The sequence below is a fragment of the Malus sylvestris genome, chromosome 11, assembly GCF_916048215.2.
Source record: "Malus sylvestris chromosome 11, drMalSylv7.2, whole genome shotgun sequence".
NCBI lineage: Eukaryota > Viridiplantae > Streptophyta > Magnoliopsida > Rosales > Rosaceae > Malus > Malus sylvestris.
The window spans coordinates 5,026,806-5,047,037 of NC_062270.1; the positions used below are offsets into that span (position 1 = coordinate 5,026,806).

Below are 20,232 nucleotides of genomic sequence, written 5' to 3' on the forward strand. Positions count from 1 at the left end.
CTGATTGTTTTTCTCTTTCCCTTTTCGTCGGTTGCAAATAGTCAAAATAAATGTGACTTTTACAAGTGATAGAAAAGAGCCATCAATCCAATATACTAGTCACTTTAACTAACTATTTTAACATTAATTTGAAAGAAAAAAAAGCCCTTTTCCAAATAAGGACGATTCTAAAGTCTATACCGAAATTCAGTTAAGGTGAGAGAATCAATCAATTATACCCCATTATAAAAGGTTATTTAGCTAATGTTCATGGCATGTTTACTTGCATAGTATGAATGCTATAAAGAATGAGAATATGAAGAATTAAGGATAAAAAATTGGTTAATGGGATAAACATGCCCCCCTCCCTCCTCCATATTCTTATTTAATTATTTTTATGAAGTTTGCCCTCAGTTTTGTTTGAAAGAAAGTTACCCTTTATTCTTGTTTATTTTTATGAAGTTATAGGGCCATATGGTTTTTAACCAAAATTATACCTTTTTAAATCAACGATGGCAGAGGACTCTAATTTAGAGCCTCATTTAACATTGAGAAGAAGCATTAGTTAAAGTATAAGATGACGAGATTAAGGACACTTTCGGCTTGGAAATGGTGCAGTCAGGTTAGGGATAACCTGGATGTTATAGCTTCAAAATACACTTTCGGCTTGGAAATAGTGCACTCAGGTTAGGGATAACCTGGATTTTATAGCCTTCATTTTGAAGCTTTGTTTGGATAAGAAGAAATGAGAAAGTCAAGGTCACATGATTGGGAGGAAAACTTACTTCATGATTAATACAAAATTTAGTTAAAGGGAGATATTAGAGGAACCAAATTTTGTAATTAAATGATATGGTTGTTGATGATTGGATTATTACTCAAATGTTGATTAATGTTCTTATTTCCTATTAGTGACACATTATTTGGTTTGCAAATTTGGTTTAAAATTTTGGTCTTCCTATTATTAACATTAGATAAAAAGTTAGAGAGAGGGGGAAACAAGCGTGTAGAAGTCTCTTATCCCTCTCTCCGTTCTTTTGTATTTTCTGTTTCTACATGACTTTGAATGAAAATAATTGGGAAAAGACTAGACCAAGAAGAGAGGAAAGATATATTTATAAAGTAAATACAAAACCTACCATTTTTTTTTCATTTTAGTTTTTCCATTTACTAATGGGTTGATGAAATAATGAAAAATAAAATAAAATAAACGTTCAATTTCCTTTCCTAACAAAAACAAATTTTAGAAGAAACCCTATATAAATGGTTACACACTCCTCCCTATCCCCAGTTATCTGTCAATTTTGTAACTCAGAAAACGAATGGACATATAAACTCCTATGGTCCTCCTCAATCTGCCAGCATTTGGCTGTTGCTTACCCTCTTTTCACACTACACCCCTCTCCTCCTCCTACCTCCTCTCCAAAGCCTAACATATAGGTACACCACGCTTTATAAATCAATATTCTGCACCTGTAAATCACCAGTAAACAGTAACAGAAATCCTAATTGCATCAAAACCCACCTCATATTTCGTCATGTCGTCTTCTTCTTCTTCTTCTTCTTCTTCTCTCCAATGGCTAAGCCTTGTGGGAATCATATGGCTCCAGTCCATCAATGGAACCAACAGCAACTTCCCAGCTTACTCCTCCCAGCTCAAAAACGTCCTCTCCATGACCCAACTACAGCTCAATAACCTCGCCTTCGCCTCAGATGCCGGAAAACTTCTCGGATGGTTTTCCGGCATTGCTGCCATCCACTTACCCCTCTGGATAGTCCTCATGATCGGTTCGTTTCTGGGGTTAATCGGGTATGGCGTCCAGTTCCTCTTCATCACAAACCTAATCCCATCACCATCCTATTGGCAGATTTTCTTGTTAACTGTTATGGCTGGGAATAGCATTTGCTGGATCAACACTGTGTGCTATGTAGTCAGCATTAGAAACTTCCCATGTCATCAACAAATTGCCGTGGGGATAACAACAAGTTACCAAGGATTGAGCGCCAAGATTTATACAGATATTGTTGGCGCTGCATTTTCATCTTCGCCTCACAGAAGAGCCAAGGCCTACTTACTTCTCAACTCTCTCTTGCCACTTGTTGTGTGTGTTATCGTCGCGCCATTGGTTAGAGACATTGATCTGATGGGAAGGCAAAGTAACATGGAAGCCGGGTTTGTTTTTATGTTCGTCATAACAATTGCTACAGGAATCTACGCGGTGATTAGCAGTTTAGGGTCGCTTTATAGCGGGTTATCTCCTTTGCATAATGTAATAGGAACCGGATTGTTCCTATTAGTCCCATTAGTAATCCCGCTTGTGGATAAAATGAGAGAAGTATTTTCAAAAAAATGGAACATAAACAGAGAGAGAAGAGTGTATAATTTTACCATAGAGGAGAAGAACAACGAAACGGGGAGCTTAGAGAATGTGGGAGAAGAATTAGATGCTAGACAAGTTCTTGAAGTTGGTGTTAGGGAGGAGATTGGAGTGAAGTTGATGGTGACAAGGATTGATTTTTGGTTATATTTCTTTGTGTATTTGTTCGGTGCAACACTTGGGTTGGTGTTCTTGAACAACTTGGGACAGATTTCAGAGTCCCGGGGCTCGTCCAGAACTTCTTCATTGGTCTCTTTATCCTCTTCATTTGGGTTTTTTGGCCGTCTCATGCCTTCTCTTTTGGACTATTTCTTCTCAAGGTATTCCCTCCCTCTCTCATTTATTTTTACTTTAATAATTTTAATATTGTTTTTTTTAATTTATTTATCAAATGATAGAATTGTTAGATGCTAGATTAGAGAGCGGATGAGATTCGATGACACGACGTTGTGTAAGGGCAACACTCCTTATGTGGTAGAGGGTCATTTGCATAATTTCAATATTTGTTGAAGGACATCAATTATGCTCTATATATTAAGACCATCTCTAACCTTTGGAGATAAAGCTTAAAAATCTAAGCCAAAAATTTTTAAGCCATAACCCAGAAACTGTTTTTCTTCTCCAACCCTTATGGCTTAAAATTTTAGCCTGAAATTATTAAATAATGATTTTAGCCTAACGTTTTTTTTTTTGTAACTTTTTTTTAAAATAAAATTTATGTAGATTATCCTAATTTATTTTATGAACATTTTAATCTAAAAATATTTAAATTCTGATAAGTAATTAAAAATCATACAATTACGTATAGTTATACAACTTTAAGTTAAATTTGATTTAAATTATTTTAGACGTTACATTTAATTTTGGACTGTCAAATTTTTTTTTTACCATTAGATTTGATCTCATTTGATCATAGCCGTTAGAGTATAAGTAAAAAAACAGAAAAAAAAATGTTTGAAATATGACAGTTTGGTGGGTTCATAATAATTTAAATCAAACTTAAATTCTATGAGGAATCTAGCCCAAAGATATATTTTCACCTGAACTTATTTTAGCCCAATGGTTGGAGGTGGTGTGGGGGGAGGGTTTAAAGCTTATATTTTAAGCTTGATCTCATGGGTTGGAGATAGTCCAAATGTAATTCTTGTTCACTTGTTCATAACTCACATATTTGATATGTTATATTGTCCCACGTAACAGTGATTGAGATTCAGACTGTGTGACAAGCGAATAATTTGATAAATTGAAAAGACATTTGATATATGTGGATGATGTGTTTTTTTTATAAAGAAAACTAATAAAAAAAACTTGAAAATTTTAAGTTTTAACGATAAGGATAAAATAAAGGGTAAAGTGAATAGTACTAGCCACTAAGATTGACTTTTTTAGTATAAAAATGTAGTTTTTTGTTAAAATAAACAGTATCGGGAATTTTTCGTTAAAATTCCTATTTTTTTTATCCTTCCATTTTTGCAGGAGTAAGTATATGATTTCAAGGCCAGCATTAGTAGTTGCATTAATGGCACCAATAGCAGGAGCCTTCTTCTTGCTTCTCAACCCAGCCAACCTCTCACTTTTCATCAGCACAGCAATTATAGGAGTCTGTACTGGAGCTATTACTTCAATCGCAGTGTCCATAACCACAGAGCTGTTTGGGACCAAGAGTTTCTCAGTGAACCACAATGTGGTGGTGGCCAACATATCAATCGGGTCTTTTGTGTTTGGATACTTGTCTGCTGTTCTTTACCACAAAGAAGGAAATCATGATGGTGACGGGAAGTGCATGGGAATGGCTTGCTACAGAAGCACTTTTATTATATGGGGCTGCCTTTGTTTTCTGGGAACTGGCGTAGCTTTAATGCTCTATGCACGAACACGAAAGTTCTACTCCCAAAGATCATTAAATATGTGACTTTTAGGGTTTTAATGCTTTAGCATTTTCTTTTTCTTAAGAAAACTTATAGGTAAAAAGAAAAGAAAAGAAAAGTACAGATACTAATACAGTGCAGAAACTGGTTAGATGTTGATCTAACTTTGTAAGCTGTAGATTAATGACAAACCAGTATTGTTACACAAATATTATTATATTCTGCTTATATTTTGACAAGTATATATTTTTGTTGATGAACTCCTAAGAGTACTGCATGTACTTAAAGAATTCATACTGCATAGAAAAAAATAATTGACGATAGTTGTTGAAAATACGAATATCATTGTGGAAAAAGAAATTTAACTTTCGGTTTCTCTAACAGTTGAAATGATTTTGAACTTCTCATTCTTTTATTCTCAATTAATTTCATGATATCAATTAATTTTTATTCTCAATTAATTTCATGATATCAATTAATTTTACGATGGATACTCGTATTTTAATACATAATAGTTAGGTAAAAAAAAAATTCCCTTATCTAGTTATTATGGTTTTGCAGCATTATTGGAATAATTTGCACGATTGCAGTTGTAAAATCGTGCACGGCATTAACTTCACCTTTGACCCTAACAATGTCATGATTAAAAGGCCCCATATCTGCTATCTCGAAGATTGGAGAAATTTTTATTTTTATTGTGTTTGGAACACGAGTGATTTATCACATGTTTATATAAATGGTGAAAAGTTTTATTTTTAAGTTGTTAATTTTTAATATAAGTATCTGTTGACCCTAGAAATTACAAAGCCTACGTGGCGCGCAGGCCGAGTATATTCTAAGCTAACTACGTCCTTCGGTGATTGCGGGGCGTGCCAACTCGTCGGCCGAGGCTCGGCCGAGGAGTAAATTTGATGATGCTGCGTTGGGTCGCGCTACTGACTTCTGCGTCTTGCGATTGCGGCCGAGAAAGGAACACGCCTCGGCCTCTTGGGTTCTCGAGCCTGAAGACAAGGCTGCTATTTCTTACAAAGTTCACGAACCGAATTCGGCTTGCAATGTGCCGAATGTAATAACTGTGACACCTCACCTCGCCGAGAAGGCTAATGAGATGACCTCGACCAACAAGGATTCGAAAACCCTTCTCGACCGAGACTTGGATAGGTAATCGACCGTTCTCGCCGCAGTGCTGTTGATGCCAACGGAAGATACTGCGAGACCGACCGACTCTACGGTGACAGAGCTATCTATGCCGACTTAAGATATCACCGGTTGCTTCCACAGTGCTGTTGATGCCAACGGAAGATGTGTCAGCGAAAAAGGAAAAGAAAAAGATCTCAAGTTGTGAGAGTTTGCGCAGGGCAATTTTGTGTTGATTTGCAGGGGGCTTTTTCTGATGCACAGCGTCCCCTATTTATAGTACTGAACTTTGAGTCCGAGTTTAAATCCTACTCGGACTAGGTTTCCCTCTCCGGATCATCTCGACCAGTCCTACATCTACTAGGACTATGAACCTAGCCCTTAGCTAAGCTGGATTAGTTTCCTGGATATCCGATCCCGTCGAGACTCCCCATTGCACTAGGATTCGTCCTAACCGCCCTAGGTTTGGACTCCCACGGGTTGACCGATCCATGGTCCTTTTGCCGCCCGGCCTCCTGGGCCGAGAGTGATCCTACCCTCGGCCCAAACTATTATTTTGGGCCCAAACATTGCCCCATCGCTTCTGAGGTCCTCGGCCTGAAACCTTAGGCCGAGTTTCGGCCTTGAAGAAGCGAATCTACCACTCAGGATCCTAATACCCGAGTTCCAAGGCGCATTTATTGAGCACGATCGCACGATCTTGATCCTGCTAACCCACTCGCCACGTGGCGTCCTCTAACATGGCCAATCCCCCATAATGACGTCTAAGGCGTGCGGCAGCCTGAACCGTCTTGCCATCATGACCACTATCTCAATCCGCGAGCCACTACCTCAGTCCGTGAGCCCATTTGTCATCGTGTGGGCGTCAAACCGTCTTTCGTCATTAATTTCGCCGTCACACGCAATCATGCGCCCCCAAAACCCTAAAACCTTCGGTCTTTTCAACCGCATTTCCCAAATGTTCATCATGATCAACAATTCCTTCGGTCGATTTTGCCCTTTGTTTTGAATTTCGAACGATTGCTCTTCCCCCCATAACTCTATAAATACCGAAATTCCCTCATTTGTACTTTTACGCTCTCAAACTTCCTGAAATCCTCTGCCATCGATTTCTAGTGCATTTCTCCTATTCCAAGTCTTCGTCTTTAAATCCCCAACCCAGACAACCCTTTTACTCCGTGCCTCTTTCTCACAATGGCGTCCTTCATCTCCAAGTTTTCCAGGGAATGTGACCAACACCAGAAGATTGTTGATCGGAGCTCGATCAAGACCATCCGGTTTGAAAACGACATGAGCACCCAGTACCAAATCCTGGGTCCTCTCTTCAAGGCTACAATACCGCCGACTATCATCGGCCTTCTACAGGAGCACTGCCTAACACCCTTGCTTCAAGGGTTTGAATGGTCGCGATGGGATGCGGCTAAACCCCAGGGCTCCTGGCCCTCGACGACCACATCCTGGGCAGCCTGGGTCGTTCGAATGGAACGACTCTTCGGCAAGCAATGGAAGGCCCTTGGCATCTACGAAGTCATCCTCCTTTCGTATATGGAAATCGTCCCCGACAAGGAGCTTCTCCAAGCCACTCTGTGCTTCTGGTGCTCGGCCACCAACACGATGGTCATTCCTCTGGGTCCCATTGGTCCCACCGTCCTGGATATCACTGCCATTCTGGGGACTTCGGCGACCGGGATCCCTGTCGACGCGACCCTCTCTGGGCATCCGTCGAATATCGACCTGAAAACGCTCTTCGACCGTCGGGCCTTCGAGACCTTGAACCGTGACGGTCATATCCCGTCGAAGGAAGATATTCAGAAGCTCCACAAGAACTTCTGCAATTACAACACCCTCTATCTTCACTTCGCCGGCCGAGGAGAAGAAGACCTACGAGAGGGAGAGCATGAAGCCTTCCTCTTCTACTGGTACAACAAATACGTTTGTTGTACCAAGTCAAACAAGTGTTTGGTCGAGAACATGCCGGTAGCCGAAGCCCTGGCTAGTGGTCACGTCTTGGCACTGAGTTCCAATATTCTCGCCCAACTTTTCCGATGCCTTGCCGAGGCGACCCTCCACAAGGTCGACCCACACCAGAATGGTCCTCTCTGGGTCTTCCAACTCTGGTTGCAGGTATACTTCGCCTCCCTTCGGCCGGCCATAGCTGAATTCTCACCAACAGAGGCGCTTGGACCTCAACTGGCCTCTCGACCGACACCTCCCCATCAAGCCGAAGAGGTATTTCGGTACATCTTCGCTCTCGACGACTTCTCCAACGACGAGTTCCTAATATGTCGTCGTCGAGACTATCCTTCCTCCATCAGGATGCCTACCTCCCCATGGAGCGCGGAGGAGGACGCTGATCTTCGTCAGACCTGGGGGTCGTTTGTGCTTGCTCGCGACCTCCCTCTCGGCTGTGATGGGAAACAGTCAGGTTGGGAAGTATATCATCCGAACTTCCTTGCCCGACAGCTCGGCTACCTTCAGGGCTGCCCTATCCCCCTTCTCTCATCCCGAACGGTCCTAAGCCGTGGACGCGAACCTCGTTCCTCTGAGAAGGAGTGTAGAACCGCCGTGAGGGAATTCCAAGAGCACTGCAAAAAAGTCCAGCTTCGACCAGCCACCCCAGAAACTCATTGCACCGACACCTTCGGTGAGTGGTGGGAAAATTACACCTAAGAGTTCTTTAGTGCGCCGGTCGAAGATGTGGTGAGCAGACTCTTCGGCGACCGACCCAAGAAGGCCTCGGCCCCTCATACTCAAGGTACCTGTTCCATTTTCCTCATTTCCATCAACCTTGCATATTGATTTGCCTTACTGAATTGTCTTTATCTTTTTAGGTAGTCGGCCTTTGAGAAAGACGGAGGCAGTTGCCGCTGCTATGGCCGGGAAAAAATCGGCCGTGGCCCAAAAGGACAAACCCGCTGGTAGGGCTGTGCTGATCAAACGACCTCGCCAAGAAGCCGGGCCGGCTATCGAGCCTTCCCCGCCTGCCAAGCGGGTCAAACAACTGGCGAAGAAAGGTGCACGGGAGATCCACGTTATCTCCAGCCACACGACGACTCCCAGTGCTTCCCCTTCTCCCGCCGCTGGCCATTCTGGGGTCGAGAAACAGCCGGCTTCGGCCGTAGAGACGGCCCCAGCGCGGCCTGCCTCTGTGGCCGGCGAATCAGTTGTACCTCCCTCTGTCGAGAAGGCACCTGTCTCACAACAGGCGGTTCCTTCGACCGAGGGAACCTCTCCCAAGAATCCAAAGCCCTCGATCTTCGTGTTGGAAGAGAGTGAGGGGAGCGACGAGGTCCCGCTGGCGCGTCGTCCTCATACTCGTCGAATACCTCTTCCAGTATCCGAGATGGCGGTTCAAACCGGCCCCTCCCCGGCTAATCGTGGCAAGCGCACGGTCGAGGAACCGACCCCGGTGGCCGAACCTCTCGTTCCTTCTCAGGAGTTGTGCACCGGAGGCGATTTGAGCCCGGTATCTCCCGGCCTAGCTTGCCCCCCAGGAGTTGTGCACCGGAGGCGATTTGAGCCAACTCGTCTGCGTCGGTATTATGAACCCGAGAAACATGCTCGAATGTAATACCGTCAAAGGACTCGGCCAAATAGCTGGCGACCATGTGGTAAGGCGCCAGAGTACAACTCATGCAGCAAAAAGACCCATTAATTTGGTTAATCACTAGTTCAGAATCCCCGAGGACGAGGACACGAGTGGCATGTAGGTCAAGAAGGAGGCCAAGACCAATGACAAGAGCCTCGTATTCGGCCTGATTATTGGTGCAGTCGAAATCCAATTTGAGCGAAAAATACCAACGATCGTTGTGAGGAGATTGAATGACGATGCCTGCGCCTGCCGAGGACGAAGTACTGGAACCATCGAAATACATCGTCCAATAGTTGTCGCGGGTCACTACCATGCCGATTTCGACGTCAGCACTCCCAAAACCGTAAGGCGAAGGGTGCTGGGCAAGGAAATCGGGCAACGCCTGTCCCTTCACAGCTTTTTACGGCACGTATTGCAAACTGAACTCGGACAACGCCATCGTCCATTTCCCAATTCGGCCCTTCACAATTGGCCGGGTAAGCATGTACCGAATAACGTCGGTCTGGGCAATGACTTGGGTGACCGACGGGAGCATGTAATGCCGAAGCTTGGATGCAGCGAAGAACACGGCGAGACAGAGCTTCTCAACGGCGGAATAATTGATCTCCGGATGACTCAGATTACGGCTGAGGTAGAAGATAGCCTGTTCCCGTCCGGCATCGTTGTCTTGCGCGAGGAGGCAACCGATGGACTCCTCGGCCGCCGAAATGTATAGCTTGAGAGGCTTACCGCGCTGAGGAGGGACCAGGACAGGTGGATTTGTGAGAGAAACCTTGATCTGTGTAAACGCCGCCTGATGCTCCTTATTCCACACGAACTTATCTGAGTCCTTGAGTTTCAAAAGTGTGGAAAACGCTTTCATCTTACCTGCCGAATTAGCAATAAATCGGCGTAAAAAATTGATCTGGCCGAGTAAGGATTGTAATTGTTTCTTCGTTGTTGGGGGTGGAGCAGTGATGATGGCGCGAGCCTTATTCTCATCGACTTTAATCCCACGATGATGTACGAGAAAACCAAGAAAATTCCCGGCCGATACACCGAAGGCACACTTGGCAGGATTCATCTTGAGGTTGTGCTGACGCATGCGGAGGAAAGCCTGTCGGAGATCGTCCAGATGTGTCTGTCGGCGTTTAGATTTGACGACAACATCATCGATATAAACTTCGACGATGGTGCCAATTAAATCATGGAAGATGGTGTTCATCGCCCGTTGGTACGTGGCGCCGGCATTCTTGAGGCCGAATGGCATGACAACCCATTCGTAAGTGCCGAGTGCCCCCGGGCAACGGAAAGCAGTTTTGTGCACATCGGCTTCGGCAATAAATATTTGGTTGTACCCGGCATGTCCATCCATAAAGGATAAGATCGCATGATTCGCCGCGGCATCGATTAACAGGTCTGAGATCGGCATGGGATACTCTTCTTTGGGTGTTGCCAGATTCAGATTTCGAAAATCGGTGCAGATGCGCAGTGCACCACTTTTCTTTAATACAGGAACAATATTCGCCAACCATTCGACATATCGAGCTGTCCGAATGAACCCGGCTTTCAAAAGCCGAACTAGTTCGTCCTTGACACTGAGTTGTAATTCGGTCGAGAATCGACGAGGTGGCTGACGGAAAGGCTTGAATCCGGGCTTAATACGTAATTCATGCTCGACTAAAGCACGATCTAAGCCGGGCATTTCATGATAACTCCAAGCAAAACAATCTTTGAATTCCGTAAGCAAGGCCCGCAACTCGTCCTTCATTTGTTGAGGAAGTAACGCACTAATAAACAAAAGCCGTGGGTCATCGGCCGTCCCAACATTAATCTCTTCCAAAGGGTCCTTAACAAGGGGCCGATGATCTTCGAGTTCGGCCGGGGCGGCTCGAATTTTATCAAAGGATAATGCAGGCCCATTATCTCACTCAGCAAGGAACTCGACAAGGTCGACGCCTGAATTTGGTTGTTTAGATATCGTATACCAATGGGCCAGCAGTCGTTCCATAGTAGATGAAACAGCGGCCCTGCGTGCTTCCCGATCGGTGTCAAACATCAGTTTCGGGGAGAAAGTTAGCTAATCCGAGTCTCGCCGAATCCTGCTGGACAGTCTCGGCGCCAACCTCGATAGCTTTCTAAACGGAAATCCGAGTCTGCCGTCCCTCTTCATTGAAGCCTTGCAACGTAATATAGCCGACGTGATCGTCATAATACCGTGCTTGAATCATGTTGGCTTCGAAGGGCTGGCTATCGGCCGGATGAACAGTGACCGATTTGCCGTCCCAAAAGACAAGCACTTGGTACAATGAGGAAGGAATACAACTGGTTTGATGAATCCAATCTCGGCCGAGCAGTGCATTATACTCGGTTTTGGAATCAACCATGAAAAATGCGGTCATATGGGTGCGACCGGTAATATTCACAGTTAACGGAATCACACATTTGGTGTGGGACTTGTCGCCGACAAAACTACTCATTGTGATCCCTGACGGAATAAGCTCGTCATTTGAACGGCGTAAAGCCTTCATGATGTTCAGGGGCATGATATTGACAGTAGCTCCACAATCGACAAAAATTTTAGAAACCGGATATCCCTCGATGTGTGCCGTTACATACAATGGCTTTAAATGGTGAAGCTTGGCCGATGATAAACGAGGGAACAATTCGGCCAAAGCAGCCTTTAGACTATCATCTTTTGTTGTTGGCTCGCCTTCAGCAATTGATACGAAATCAACATGGCCGGGTTCCTCAGCAACCACATCTCCATCGAGGAAATTTGGTTGGGCCGTGCTTGATTGAAAATCGGCAGGTAACACATGGACCATACTGATTTCCATATTATCCAGGACTGACGGGCCCAACTGGTCAAGACCTTCCTCGTTCGGTTGGTCAGCGACTACGGACTCAGTTATCGTCAGAGTCGGACAACGAGATTCATCCGTCCCTTCTTCAATAATGTCACTCGGCGGAGCCGCTTCGGCCACTTGTTGGTTCTGCGTGACCGCCTCAGGTAGGGTCGAGATTGACAATGAACTTAGGGTCAAAACCTGAACCTGCTCCTGGTAGTGTAGCCGAGCATCCCTAGTGTCAAGATAAGCATCCAGACGGGCAATACGTGCGATTTCATCGGTCGTAAGGCCGAAAAGAGAAACCGCCGAAAATACTTCAAAGTGATACCGTAAATACTGAAGGTCCTCCAACGAGAAAGGAAGGTCAGCGACATCGATATCGGTATACGGGTCGACTTCAAATCCAAAAACACGAGCTTCTCGTATGTGCTGAAACCTTGCTTTCAATCCTGGATCTGAGGTCTTCTGGATAATCCGCTCAGCATCCGGACAAGTCAGGATCAGATCAATGGTGTCCTGACACGCCTTCGGCAAACCATATAGATCGTTGGTCGAATGTTTCTTATGAAATTCTTGCATATACTCCAAAGACTCCCCAAGGAACGGGGGATGCAAATTCCGTCGAATTTTGACCAAAGGCTCTTGTATAACTAGCGGGGATAATTTGCTTTCGGCCTCTTGCCTGAAATGTTCAAAACGTGCCTTCATTTCCCCTGGTCGAATGAGAAGTTTGATCCGTTTATCAGCTTCTTCAAACATGGTCTCGACGTCTTGATCGACCAGCCGTTTCCCCTGAGCCAACTCTGTCATAATTGCTGGAGGTGGTCGCTCCTCATCAGTGGCAACGGTATCCTTCGGCCGCCACTTAGGGGCCGAAGTTTCTTGGGCTGCTTGTCGGCGAGCCATGCAATCTATCCGTTGATGCCGGCGTTTCTGAGATTTGGACAACGCGGTGTAGACACCCTTCGAAGAATGATATGTATACCAACGTTGATCTCTAGGCTCGGGAGGCTTAAAGGTCTTTTGACTCCGTGATGATCCTGAACTGCTAGAATTACGCTTATAGTAATCATCGTCATAAAACGAAGCATCAAAATCGAGGCGCCGCCTGACCGGGGGTGTCTCTTCCATCCATACTTTAGGACCAAGCCTCTCAAAAACCCCGTGATGGTGGCCTTCACTGGCTACCTTTTGCCGAGTTGCGGCCACATGCTCCGAAGAAGGCTTCTCCTCTGGTTCACTGTCGACCTTCGCTCTACATTTCCTGCACAAAACCGCCGTCCCACTATCTTCATCGGTGCTATAATCCATCATAGGTTTGACAATAGCGGGCCCCGTTAAAGCCGTAGGTGGTTTATTTGAATGAAAATCGGCCATGAACCATGGCCGAGAATTCTGATTCTGCGGGCGTTGCGTGGTAACAACCTCGGCCTTTCCTTTCCCTTTGTCCTTCGGTAGGTACGCATCGACCATATTTACTGTTGCCGTGGGGAACGGATCAGTATCCACACTCATCTTCTTTTCGGGGAATTTCAGTTTGCCATTATCAATCCAGTTTTGAACGTTGTCGCGAAATACGACACAATTGTTTGTCGTATGTTTGCTTGAATTGTGGTATTTGCAATACACCTTTCCTTTAAGCTCTGCGGCCTTAGGAATGTTGTGACCAGGCCGAAGCTTGATGATTCTTACGGATAACAGTTGGTCGAAGATTGCGTCAGCCTTGGTAATATCAAAAGTGTAGACCTTTGATGGTTTCAACGCTCATTCAGCGGCCGAGCGACTTTTGACTTCTCTAGAATCAACCTGAGTTAATGCCTTGCAAACGTATGGCTTATCTATCACTATCTCGGCCGCATCCACACTAACGCATTCATCCTCGGTTGACGCATAGCTGACAGTAGGATTTTTGTACAACGTCCCCCGAGATGGCGTTTTCGAAACCTTCTCCTCACGGAGCAAGTAGTCGTACTGTTCAACATGCTGGGCTAATTCATACATGTCCCGAAAGTTTGCCCCCAGGAATTTCTTTTTGTATTCGACGTCGAGGCCGTTCAAAGCAAGCCTGACAAATTCAACTTCGGGTAAGGGCACTCGGCACCAATTCCGGGCCGATTTGAACCTAGTGAGATAGTCCATTGGTGATTCATCAGATGCCTGAGCCATCCTTGCTAATGAAGAAACTGACATCTCCATCCCTGGTCGATAAAACTGCTCATGGAATTTCTCGACCAACTCTTCCCAGTTATGGACGGAATTAGGGGGTAGATTAATGTACCAAGCAAATGCCGAGCCGGTCAATGAGAAGTTGAATAGCCGTAACTTATGAAAGTCGCTATTGACATCTCCGCATTGCGCGGTGAAACGAGCCACGTGCTCCAACGAAGATAAAGACGATTCACCGGTAAAAAGACTAAAATCTGGGATCTTGAAACCCTTCGGGTACCCAAATGATTCCACGTAAGCTGGGTACGGATGAATAAACTTAGGAAACTTCAGCCCTTTCTTCATGGCCGAGTCAATCATCCGCTGAACTTCGGTCATATCAACAGGTGTTGCTTCGACCCTCTGGTCGGTCCCATCTGACCTACTATTCGACCCTCCTCATTTCTCCAAGTTAATTGGTTTGAGCGGGGCAGGAATAGGCTCGGCCGGTACAATCGGTACCGGGTTGTTTCCTGGTAAACAAGGTTGGCGAAGATCGAAAGGCCTGCTGCCACTAACTTGACTAACCAGCATTTCGAGCAGCTTGGTTTGTCGATAATTGGCACTGAGTATCGCGTCATGCAGCTTGTCAATGCCTCGACTGAACGTCTGCTCGACTGACCGAGACTGCTCGTCCAGTCGCTTTCGGAGAAACGACCTCGTTGGTGGGTCTGATCCTTCACCACCATCCTCGTCACACTCCTCTATTATCCCTTCATTGAGAACGCATGTGTTTCTGTTAGGGATCTCTAAACCACGGAGTTGACCGCCGAGATTAACTTCTCTCTCTCGGTGAGTCGCGCTCGTGGACTCAGGTGTACCAACGCTAAGGGGATTCTGCGCCTGTGGCACACTCTGTCCTATGCTCTGACTCGGTAAATCGGCTGTCGACTTTCCCATAGCTGTTTTCTTTTTTACCGATCGTGTTTCAATTGGCATGAACTTCGTAGTTTAGCACTGGGTCCCACCGGGCGTGCCAAAATGTTGACCCTAGAAATTACAAAGCCTACGTGGCGTGCAGGCCGAGTATATTCTAAGCTAACTACGTCCTTCGGTGATTGCGGGGCGTGCCAACTCGTCGGCCGAGGCTCGGCCGAGGAGTAAATTTGATGATGCTGCGTTGGGTCGCGCTACTGACTTCTGCGTCTTGCGATTGCGGCCGAGAAAGGAACACGCCTCGGCCTCTTGGGTTTTCGATCCTGAAGACAAGGCTGCTATTTCTTACAAAGTTCACGAACCGAATTCGGCTTGCAATGTGCCGAATGTAATAACTGTGACACCTCACCTCGCCGAGAAGGCTAATGAGATGACCTCGACCAACAAGGATTCGAAAACCCTTCTCGACCGAGACTTGGATAGGTAATCGACCGTTCTCGCCGCAGTGCTGTTGATGCCAACGGAAGATACTGCGAGACCGACCGACTTTACGGTGACAGAGCTATCTATGCCGACTTAAGATATCACCGGTTGCTTCCACAGTGCTGTTGATGCCAACGGAAGATGTGTCAGCGAAAAAGGAAAAGCAAAAGATCTCAAGTTGTGAGAGTTTGCGCAGGGCAATTTTGTGTTAATTTGCAGGGGGCTTTTTCTGATGCACAGCGTCCCCTATTTATAGTACTGAACTTTGAGTCCGAGTTTAAATCCTACTCGGACTAGGTTTCCCTCTCCAGATCATCTCGACCAGTCCTACATCTACTAGGACTATGAACCTAGCCCTTAGCTAAGCTGGATTAGTTTCCTGGATATCCGATCCCGTCGAGACTCCCCATTGCACTAGGATTCGTCCTAACCGCCCTAGGTTTGGACTCCCACGGGTTGACCGATCCATGGTCCTTTTGCCGCCCGGCCTCCTGGGCCGAGAGTGATCCTACCCTCGGCCCAAACTATTATTTTGGGCCCAAACAGTATCTCACCATTGATGTAGTGTATTGTCTTACTCCATATTCTGAATACACTGAAAAATCTCTTTCAAAATTGTGCCTTCTTTATGTTTTCATTCCAATTTTTGTCACGTGTTCCTCAATTTAACTCCTTATTTAACCTTTTTAAAGGTTTTATAAATAAAATAAAAATAAAAACTACAAATTAAAGAAAACAAGCATCAAACAGCCTCCAAACTCCGAATTTTTTTTCCTTATGACCGGAATACGAAAGGTAAACCACGTATTTTTATTTAAATAGTGGAAAATTCTATTTTTTAAGTTATTAACTTTTTAACACAAATATCTCACCATTTGTATAATAACACGTAGTGTACCATCTTATATTCCAGTCACACCGGAAAATATCTCCCAAACTCCAACGTCAAACTATGCTGACAACCACCCACCCAACCGCACCATCTCGTCGGTGACGCTGCCCTTATGGCCGAAAATTCCATCTTACTTGTCTCTCTATTTCTCTCGTCGTCCTTTCTCCCTCTTCGTCTCTCTTTGAACACGCAAAATAGATTGTGATCGAACCAGCCTGTCATAGAATAAAGATTTTCTGTGAATTTTGGAATTTAGAGATGACGAAGAGATCTGATCGATAGAATCGAGATACGAATTGACGTGAAGAAACAATCGAACATCCAAGAGACAGATGCGGCTTTGCCGGCGATGGAAAAATAGAGAAAGAAGAAAAAAATTTTTACTGTTGGTGATGAAGGGAGTTGCAGCCGACATAGACGGTTGGGGTGAGTGGTTGTCGTAGCTGGTTTGGGGATTCAAACGACAAGACAATAGGGTTATGGACGTTGCCTACTATAAATATTAGATGACAAAGAACAAAAGGTGGAAAGAATTACCACAAAAAAAAAGAGTGAAATTTAAGAAAGAGAGACTTTAGATGCGGTCCCTAATTATAAATATTATTTGACTAAAACCTTGTTGATTTTCAATTTTTGATAAAAGTTTCTGAAATTAATGTGATAATTTATTTCTATATATGCTACTATTTTTTTAAATTAAAATTTGAAATTTATAGTTGTTTATATTAATGAGATTTTAAATAAAAAGTCATAATTTGGGGGATTTAAAAATATTAAAATATAAATATACTATTGTGTGTGTGTGTATAAAAACATGGGTACATTCTTCAAAATCACAAAAAAAAAAAAATATTAAGCTTAATAACATTAGTAAATTTCTTCAATTAAACTTGACATGGATACATTCTCAAATCAAAGAAAAAAGAATGTACCCATATAAGTTTAAAAATGGATTAGAAAAAAAATTGAATAGATTATAAAAAAAAAAAGGTATATTTTACATATAACAAATTGGTATATTTAAGAATGAGTACATTTTAAGATTAAAAATTTGAAAAAATTACATGAATGGGTGAATATAATTAGCATGGGTACATTTAGAAAAATAAAAAATGGGTACAAATAAAAAAAAATGGGTACAAATACAAATAAAACTTTAAAAAATATGGGCACAAAAAGAAATTAATGTGTACAAATTAAAACTGAAAAGAAAATTGGTACAAATTAAAAAAGGGTTGCAAATTAAAAAAGTGTACAAACTAAAATATATATATATATATATATATATATATATATATGATAAAAAATTTAGCCATAAATATAAATATACTATTTGTAATATTTTTTACACTAAATGAATATATTTAGAAATAAAAAATATTTATTATTGAAATAATTAATGATGTTATTAATACTCAAGGACCTTGATTAAAAATTGAAAATGAATAAGGTTTTAATCAATGGAGTAGCAAAACGAGGAATGTGAACCTAATTTCTCCTTTAAGAAAATACCACAAATATTGCATGTACACGATACATGCTTCAAGACTCAGAAAGAGAGATGCATGCGCGGACATACTTTTTTCCTTCTCTTTTGTATTCCGTGCGCGTTAAGACAGTAGTCAAAACGTAACAGAGAATAGAGCATTTGGTCTCTTGGCTCTTGAGTACTATCCGATAACAATTTACATGACACAAATTTGTGTTAATGAATTAAGGATAGAACACTACTTGGCTGTTGCAAATTTAGCAGCAATATTCATGCTTCTACCCAACCACATAGATGGACATGTGTGCAATTTGTGTTGACAATTTCAATTATTTAGACATATGTTCATTTGTAGTTAAGTAGAAACATGTGATGCTGATGAATTTGCAGCAACCAAGTACTGTACTTAAGGATATGTAGACCAAAAATTTGATCTTTTAACATGGGACGCTAGTCTGGTGCGATCGCTATGGTATGAATTAATACATGCATGAGAGGATCCAACAATTTCTGTACAATGGTCTAACGATATTGTTGCTTATATATTGACTACATCATCAGTCGGTAATTTCTTGTTTCCATGAATTTTTGAGGTTCGCAATTTCCCAACACCTTCCATTTTCTTACTCTCTTGTGGCTGATGCTTACGTTCGGCTGACCTAATGATAACGCCATCTGGCCTACAGTAATATCTCTGTCATTTTCAGACAATGTTGACGGCTCTCCTGAAAGTCTTACACAGACACGAGGAGCAACAAACGGCCAAGGTGTCTGTAGACAACCTAACTTAATTGTACTTCTATCCACACTAATACACTGCGTTTACACTTCACAGTGGCAACATGAGCTTACCTGAATCCGTTCCGTTGAAACAAAACATGTAAGGTAGAAATGAAACAATACATTGCAAGTCATATGTTTGAACTCACCCTTATTAGAGAGTGTCTAAACAACATCATTCAGATATTGAGAGTGTGTCAGCTTTCATATTTTTCATCGTCTTGGCTCTCCAAAAATTAAGTATAGGGTTCTTTTTCGTTAACTACAAAAAGAAATGACAAAATACATCGATCGTCGAATGTCAAAACCAAGTCAAAGTGACACTCTAAAAGCTTTTTTATTGTTAGCGGTATAAATAGTTGACTAAGATTCTCTTTATTGTTAGCGGTATAAATTGTTGACTAAGATTGCAAATAATAGATAGCTAGATTATAATTGCTGGATTAAAGAGTTAGATCCACACTACCCAAAAAACCTTAGATGGAGGATTTTGGGAGAAGGATTGAATTGAAAAAGGACAAAAAATAAGTGACGAAGAACTCAAATCCAAGAGGAAGACCTAGTCACCACAAAGAGGACTATTATTCACCACAATAAATTTTTAAAAAATGACAATGAGCGTTGTGGGGTGAAGAGGAGGGGAGGGGAGAAAGCATAAGTGCTACTCCTTCCTCCTTCCCTTACGATGACGTTTTCTTTAGATTTTCACAACATATGGTTCAAAATTAAATTAAAATGTAAGCACTACAATTGCTCTTTGGTTAACATATGGTTTTTCATTAGTTGTTGTCTCAACTGCATATAGCTATATAATAAAACAACACGCGGAATGTAAGTAGACGATCCGAATTACTCTAATTAAAGCATGTATTAAGCTTATGAGTTTTTCCCTCACTTTTATGGAAACTATCTCAAAGATATACAAATAGTAAGGTATGGTGCACCATCAATCAACGTCCCAAATATAACTACTATCAACTTCCTCTTGTATATTGTAGTGAGACTTTTCTCTATGAATTTTATTACAATCACCGGTCCTTATAACTGTGAGGTGACAGAAAGTTCATAAAGAGTTTCACTTTTGAGATAATCCTCTTAGAATTTCTCCAATCTAAAAAGGAAAATGATACAACCACTCGATGCCATCTTCCATCCAAATTTAAAGGTTCAACAATCTATAATCCTGATTTCTTTGAGTATTGTAATTTCATACCGCTTGTTTCTTCTCCAAAGGAACATTAACAAATTATGTCGAGCTATGAGATACTCTCTCTGTCTCTCAGATAGTAAACAACGAATAATGGACTCAAAATATTCTAGCTCAAGAGGCTAAAATGTTTTCATCAAGAAAGAGGCCGGGATCTCGTTTGGCAACGAATGAACTCAAATTCTTATTGCAAAGTGTCTATCTTTGTGCCGAAGGATTGTCGGCGTTGATTGCTCAGTATGAAAGCCAAGGTACCATCAAGGGCGTCAAAATCTGTGCTGCGGCTCCATCGGTAAACCATTTACTCTTTGCCGAGATAGTCTTCTATTGTGCCGTGCTATTGAGACAGAGTGCTACCATGTCATGAAAATTCTCGAGTTGTATGAGAATGCATCAGGGCAAAAGATCAATCTGGAGAAAAGCGAAATTTGCTTTAACAAAAAATGTCAAAAGACAAGTGCATACAAAACTTGCTACCATGACTGGGGTCAAGCGGGTGAAAAGCCATGAAAAAT

The 20,232-nt window shown here is 42.9% G+C and overlaps 1 protein-coding gene and 1 long non-coding RNA gene across 2 annotated transcripts; one reads left to right on the forward strand and one right to left on the reverse strand.

Annotated features, from left to right (window-relative positions):
- Nucleotides 1-1,266: 1,266 nt before the first annotated feature.
- Nucleotides 1,267-4,485, forward strand: LOC126590860 (protein NUCLEAR FUSION DEFECTIVE 4-like). The gene is made up of 2 exons (XM_050256375.1): nucleotides 1,267-2,677; nucleotides 3,834-4,485. Exons 1-2 carry the CDS (start codon nucleotides 1,518-1,520, stop codon nucleotides 4,267-4,269), a joined length of 1,596 nt encoding a protein of 531 aa, XP_050112332.1. The 5' UTR covers nucleotides 1,267-1,517; the 3' UTR covers nucleotides 4,270-4,485.
- Nucleotides 4,486-16,005: 11,520 nt separating this feature from the next.
- On the reverse strand, nucleotides 16,006-16,694 carry LOC126588564 (uncharacterized). Its single transcript, XR_007611522.1, has 2 exons — nucleotides 16,626-16,694; nucleotides 16,006-16,456 (listed from the first exon to the last, which is right to left on the reverse strand). It is a non-coding gene; the product is annotated as an uncharacterized LOC126588564 (long non-coding RNA).
- Nucleotides 16,695-20,232: the final 3,538 nt, after the last annotated feature.